The 6740-nt window shown below is 37.5% G+C and overlaps 1 protein-coding gene across 1 annotated transcript in view; it reads right to left on the bottom strand.

Annotated features, from left to right (window-relative positions):
- Positions 1–5349, bottom strand: part of LOC308701903 (uncharacterized protein) — a 32527-nt gene extending 27178 nt beyond the window's left edge. The window contains exon 1 of the mRNA XM_081384376.1: positions 5120–5349. Coding sequence (XP_081240502.1) covers positions 5120–5249 — 130 coding nt within the window. The 5' untranslated portion in view covers positions 5250–5349. The remainder of the gene's footprint in view (positions 1–5119) is intronic.
- Positions 5350–6740: the final 1391 nt, after the last annotated feature.

The raw sequence follows: 6740 nt of genomic DNA, 5'->3' as shown, positions 1-6740 counted from the left end.
GGTTCAGTGCCTGTAGTCTACATACATGATTGTAGTTTGAATAAAGCTTTGTTTCATGTGTTGACTTATGCATTTGTTTATTATGTGATGGTGACTTTCATTCATTCTTTTACTAATTTATTAATATTTCTCATTGTTGTCAGTAAATAAAATATAATTATTTAATTGTTTTATTTAATTGTTTGAAAGAAAATGTAGATATGTTCATTATATACACATTTAGAGTGTATTCAATCATGCATAGCTATGTCATATGACATACATTACAATTTGTTTGTTTTATTGAATTATATAATTTTCAGTAAAAAGTCATATAATTAAGTATTGGTCAGCATTTATCGTTGTTATTATTGTATGTTTTGGGGTGGGATAGAAATGCAATTCATTCTGAGGTAATATTATTTTTTAATATTAATGATACTTAAATTTTTCGAGTATAAAATCAACAGTTTTCCTCCAAAGGCAAATCTTCGCACAGCTGCCCTTTGTGCAGACATTACAAACGCTGAGGAAACCCGTTCTAGGTAGGGCTGTCGAGTTACTGATGTTATGAGATCTGTAAAAAATCTCATTATGTATGCAAACCCATAAAATATATATATATATATAAATATATAATGGGTTTGCATACATAATATGAGATTTTTTACACAGGAAAAAAGAACCTACAAGGTTGAATATCTTAATATACATTTTCTTAAATAATTCATTATAATACATTTAAAAAAAACATTTTTTGTTATTTATAGGCCTGATAGATGAAACGACAGTTAAATTCAACAAGAAAAAGAGGAAAAAATAAAGCAGTTAGCCACTTTTGCTTGTGGATGAAAATATTTGGATATAAAAAATTAACAACATATTCAAGAGATGACAATTTTGGGATTTCGTAATAAAAATAAATAACATCGTTAAGGATAAAACGGTAGTTCACATTAGTAGGGTTAAATAAAATTACTTAAATCAACCCTAAATGTATTCACAAAATAAATGGGCAGCAGTTTATTCAAAAAGACCACAAAATGAGCAAGTTTAATCAATATCAAGATTTACGGATAGATGAATTAAACGTGTCCGTTCGAATCTTTTAAGTTGTTGCGCGTGTGATAACGCGTCGTAGGTCACATGATAACGTCAACGTGGCAGATGTCCGTTTCGCATTCATACTCAACGAGATTTGGCTATAAAGTACCTACTCTTTTAGCGCTCGTTAAGTAAGTACTCATTGAAATTAAGTAGCCTACCTACTCATTGAGTATGCGGTTTGGAACGCAGCCTAGATGTCGCCTTGTATACGGCAGTTCATTGGAACGAATGCGTCAATAGAGCCGCCATCTTGGAACAGGGGAGCCCCTCCTCTTTAATGCATCAGCGTCAATGTAGGCAAAGGTCTAACGGAAATAAAATCACCATAAATCGTCATGAAATGCGATTTTCTAGTTTTTATGGTTCGTTCCAACGGTCAGTCATGTATTTATCATTGAGTCCAGAGGAAATTTAAGGTTTTGATATTAAGATAATTACTTCTTTTTCAAAATATAATGCATAGTGCTAGTAGGCCTACGTTTATTAGTCACATTCTTCCACTTGAGTAAACTTAGAATAAACTATTGCTATATAATACATATATAAATGAGCAAAACTTGGCCACTAAATATTTAATATTCAATTATTTTAATGATCACAATTAAATTTTTAATTTTATTAAATTGAATAAGCGCAACATTCAGCATTCAATCAAATATTCTAAAAGATGTTTTATTAAGAAAAATGTTATTTCAACATAATATCTCGTTATTTCGACATAATATGTGTGCGTGCAACAAGCAAGAAGTGCATTTGTAAATCCGGTGACGCGTGCATTGATTTTTATTAATAAACTTCTGACAGTGTCGACTCGGCTGCAGAGATGAAGTTGACGATCGCCATCTCCGTAGTGAACGCGCCTAGAGAGAGAAATGCACATAATGGATTACATAATCAGAGAGTAGCCTAGCTTTTTTCTTTCGTTTTAAATTATTTCGTTTAAAGACTATTTAAGCTTTGTGTATTTGATGTATTTCTCATGTCGGTGTGAGGCATAGGCTGAGTTTCGTTAAGTTAGGATGAGATGCGCTCCAGTTAACGTGCAATAAGTAAGTTACCGCGCGGACGCCTCCATGATTATATTAACAAGCAATTTGTTGATGAATAAAATTTATTAAAATTAAGATACAATTTATACAAAACGAAATTCACTTTAAAGAAAGGCTTTAAACAGTTGACATTTTCACAAATTTCAGTGTCCTTCGACTCCTTCCACACCTCCATCCCCAGTTTGCAAGGAAAAGAAACAAGCCCTTGAGCCCACTGTCCTTGTGCAAAACGCACACATAAATAAGATTTGCGGAATTCTATGTATAATAATCATGGATGTACTGTTTGAAGATTGACAGGGAGAGGACCAGCATACTATTAGGACTGTACTTACAGGTTTTTTTTTTTTTTTTTTTTTTTTTATTAAAAGGTTTGAGTACAATCGGTAAAAAATCAAAAGTTAGGAACAACACAGCACATGCAGCCAAAAATGGGTATTGAGGATCAACTCCTGCATATTGTACATTTTAAACACAAGAGTTATTTCAAATAATATCTAAAGAATATTCACAGTTCATTAGCTGTGCGAGAATCACAGTTCATTTTCTTCCTCCAAGCAGAGAAATGTACACTGAACTTATAAAAAAACAACTTGACTACTACCATCCACAGAGTAAATGTAATCCCATGCTGTCTGGTTTAGATTTCGTTCGTGTGAACATCCATACGCAGCACAAAAGTCCGGTATCATCCATAAAATCGAAGTATAGGCGGAGATAGCAGCGTTACCTAGCTACTTCATATGGCAAGACCCCTGTTCAAAGAAACAGGGCGCATGTTTAGAACCCCAAGGCGACATCTAGTGTTTATATCTATGTGTTTGCGCGTCCGAGTCGGAGAAAAACATGGACGCCACCCAGAAAGCCGTTGAGCACTGGCCGAGTACCATCAGGCGCTCCAAAATAGCACTATGTGCTTCACCTAAGCCGCTTTTCCACCGAAATTACCCGGAACAATTTGTCCCAGGAACTTTTTTCCCAGGAACCTTTTTTGCCCCAGACCGGTTGCTTTCTGCGTTTACACCGCAGTCTAAAGTACCGGGAAGGTAAACTGCGCGCAACTGCTCCTCCCAGTCTGCGACGGACAGTAAACAGTTTTGAGCGCCACATTTATAAGTATGGAGGAGATTCAAACTGTGCTGCAGTTATTGGTTTACTAACGAGGTAATTAACATAACAAAATAGACGAGCACTGATACTAAAGCGTGTTCAGAAAGCTCGTATGCGTATAAAATATGACAAGGTGGTATATTGTGAGATGACTGGGACGAACGCGCAAAAATTTCCTTTTGCGCAAATACGCTTAAAAAAAGCCTGAACCCCGTCTATCAATCATAAATAGTGAAAGTCTTGTAAATAGTTGTTTGTTACCAACCTCAATGCGCTATTTCAATCCTGTTATAGTAAATTTGTAACATGGTTTGCCTTGCAATAGATGACAATGTGTAGCTAAACATAATGACTTAATATTAAAAGCTGTGGCAGAAAAGAGACGAGCACTGATAAAGCGTGTTCAGAGCTCGTAATGCTAACGTTAGATATAAAATTGTATGTTATCAGCTATTGCGGACATTGGCCGTGAGATGGCTGTGACGAACGCGCAGAAAGTTTCCTCTTCCACAAATACCCAAATAATAAAGCCTGAAACTCGTCGCCAGTCCCCCAGTTTTTTTTTTATTAAATTCCATATTTGCAGACAGACAACTTTACTGCATGAAGCCACTTTTTAAAAGGGAGGTTAAAATAAAGAAAATGCTGCGTGGAGTCATCCAACCAAAATGCGGCGTGAACACAACCAATCAGCTTGTGCAGCGCACAAGTCCCACCCCTGAAAGTTCCTGAACTTTGAAAAAGTACTACCTCACGAGCAGGGACTATCGGAGGGGGAAATATTTACCCGGAACTTCATTTAGACCAGGGGTGTCAAACCGGTTCCACGGAGGGCCTAGTGTATGCAGGTTTTCTCTTTTACCTTGAACCAAACTGATTGAGTAGGTCACTAATTGGCTAAGATCTCCCCTCACCTGGTAGTCTAGGTCTTAATTGGGCACTAATTGAAGGGAAAGACCAAAAACCTGCATACACTAGGCCCTCCGTGGAACCGGTTTGACACCCCTGATTTAGACCCTGGTTCCTGCGGTGTAAACACATCGAGTACCAGCCCAAAGTTCCTAGTTCCTGGGGAAAGTTCCTGCGGTGGAAACGCGGCTCTAGTAACTAGTTTACCTTCTGTTAGCAACGCTATCCACGTTAGTAACACCTGTTTGAAACAAGGCTTCATTCAATATTGCACTCACAACAAGACATATTCTTATACCCACAGGCAGTGATACGGACGCAGTAAGGTATTGCAGTAATACGACGAGTGATTAAAATTTAAACAACGTCAACAACCAAAGCGGTACACAAACAATGAAAACAAATCACACAGGGCGCAGCCATCTTGGATTCCGTATCGGAATTCTTGCTCGAGTTCCTCACGGTTGTCCAAACTTCCGAGCGGCAAAATCCGAGGAAAGGGGGCGTGTTTTTTTATAAAAAAAAAATTGTTAAATGATTGTCTCAGTCGTTACAATATTAGTTAGGCCTAGCATTCTTGTTGTGAACGGGCCTAAACACTTATTAACGCCATACAAGTAAAAGTTTGAGTTCAAAGACTGAAAAAATCATGCTTTTAACAGAAATGGTTTGCTATGTTGTTTTGTTATGTGTGCCATATTGCATTGTAGAAAGACATTCATTGAATAGTTCAAAGCTGTTCTCACAAAATCTGTTAGGCTATTTAAACAACCTTATGTTGTTGTAAAACATAATGTTCAACGTCACATTTTTTTTGTTTAGGGATTTTTCACACACATTTATGTCAGAATGTATACCTGTATGACGAATGGATGTTGACTGGCTTACCATTAAAGAACTGCTAAAGATGTATTAACTTTTTGTTTCACAGCATCATTAATGAAGAATTAAGAATAATCACCAACCTATCTGTTCTTCAGTCTCTTCAAGCTTCACTCTGAGGAGATCTTGATCAGGATCACTCCTGTTCTCACTGTAATCTTCAATAAGCTCCATTTTTACAGGTATCTGTTCTTCCTGCTGGTCTGAATGCATTTCTACACTTGTAAATAGTGATCGTTTAAAAACTGTTTCGTGAAGGTTCAAATCTTTTGTTTTGAATCAGCTGTTGTTCAGAGCGCGTCTCCTCTTCTTCAGTTTTTGACGCTTTGTGAAACCAACTTAAAGAGTGCCGTTCCGCCACCCACTGGTCTGGAGTGTGAAGAGCACAGCTTAATGAGGGGATAATGAAGAGAGAAAGAGAAAATGAGAAAACAGATCGAACGCTTTTATTTTCTTTCTGTTATACTTTTGGTATACATTTAAAAAATATAACAGGAAGAAAACTAAAGCATTTTATCCGGTTCTCTCTCTTTAAGTGTTTACATGCATGTTAATTACAAACACACACACACACACACACACACACACACACACACACACAAACAGCGTTTATGATTGCTTAGGAGTGTAATGGAATATAAAAGTTTTGCGTTTACATGAGGAAAAGCTTATTCGCAATATTGCCAAAATTAAATTATAATCGCATTATGAAGGTGCATGAAAATATATACACGAAAGGGATTGAACTATAATACCTCAGAAGACTTGACGCTGCAGGCGAAGTGAGCGTTGAGAGCTAGTGGACATCTTCTTCAGAATCAGCTTTTATTGTAAAGTACAACAACACGTACAAGGAATTGCTGATGAGGCCATTTGGCTATGTAAAGAAACTGTTTTTGTGGCGTGAGGTTTTAGTCTTGATGGACCGCAGTCTCCTGTCTGAAGGGAGTGCCTCAAGTTTGTGTCCAGGGTGAGAGAGATCAGCCAAAATCTTCACTGCCTGCTTTAGAATCCAGGAATTGTACGGGTCCTAAAGAGATGGCAAATTGCAGCCTTCTCAGGCTTGACCTTCTCAGCAGAGCGAATGACACGGTTCAGTCTACTTTTATCTTTGGCAGCGTACCAGATGGTGAGGGAGGAGGTGAGTATGGATTTGATGATGGAAGTCTAGAAGTGCACCATTGTTGTCTTCGGCAGGTGAAACTTCTTCAACTGCCGCAAGAAGTACATCCGCTGATGAGCTTTGTTGATCAGAGAGTTAATGTTCAGTGCCCACTTGAGGTCCTGGGTGATGATAAAGCGGAAAGAGTCCACAGTATTGACAGGGGAGTCACGCAGTATGATGGGGGTGTTTGGAGGTGGGTTCTTCCTTAAAGGGTTAGTTCACCCAAAAATGAAAATTCTGTCATCATTTACTCCCCCTCAAGTTGTTCCAAACCTGTATGAGTTTCTTTGTTCTGCTGAACACAAAGGAAGATATTTGGAAGAATGTTTGTAATCAACAGATCTCGGTCACCATTGACTTCCATAGTAGGAAAAAAATATACTATGGTAGTCAACGGTGACCGAGATCTGTTGATTACAAACATTCTTCTAAATATCTTCCTTTGTGTTCAGCAGAACAAAGAAACTCATACAGGTTTGGAACAACTTGAGGAGGAGTAAATGATGACAGAATTTTCATTTTTGGGTGAACTATCCCTT

This window comes from Scardinius erythrophthalmus, assembly GCF_964197995.2.
Source record: "Scardinius erythrophthalmus genome assembly, chromosome: 14".
NCBI classification, from domain to species: Eukaryota; Metazoa; Chordata; class Actinopteri; order Cypriniformes; family Leuciscidae; genus Scardinius; species Scardinius erythrophthalmus.
Note: the sequence above shows the minus strand (reverse complement) of the source record. Positions and strands in the feature narration are given on the sequence as shown.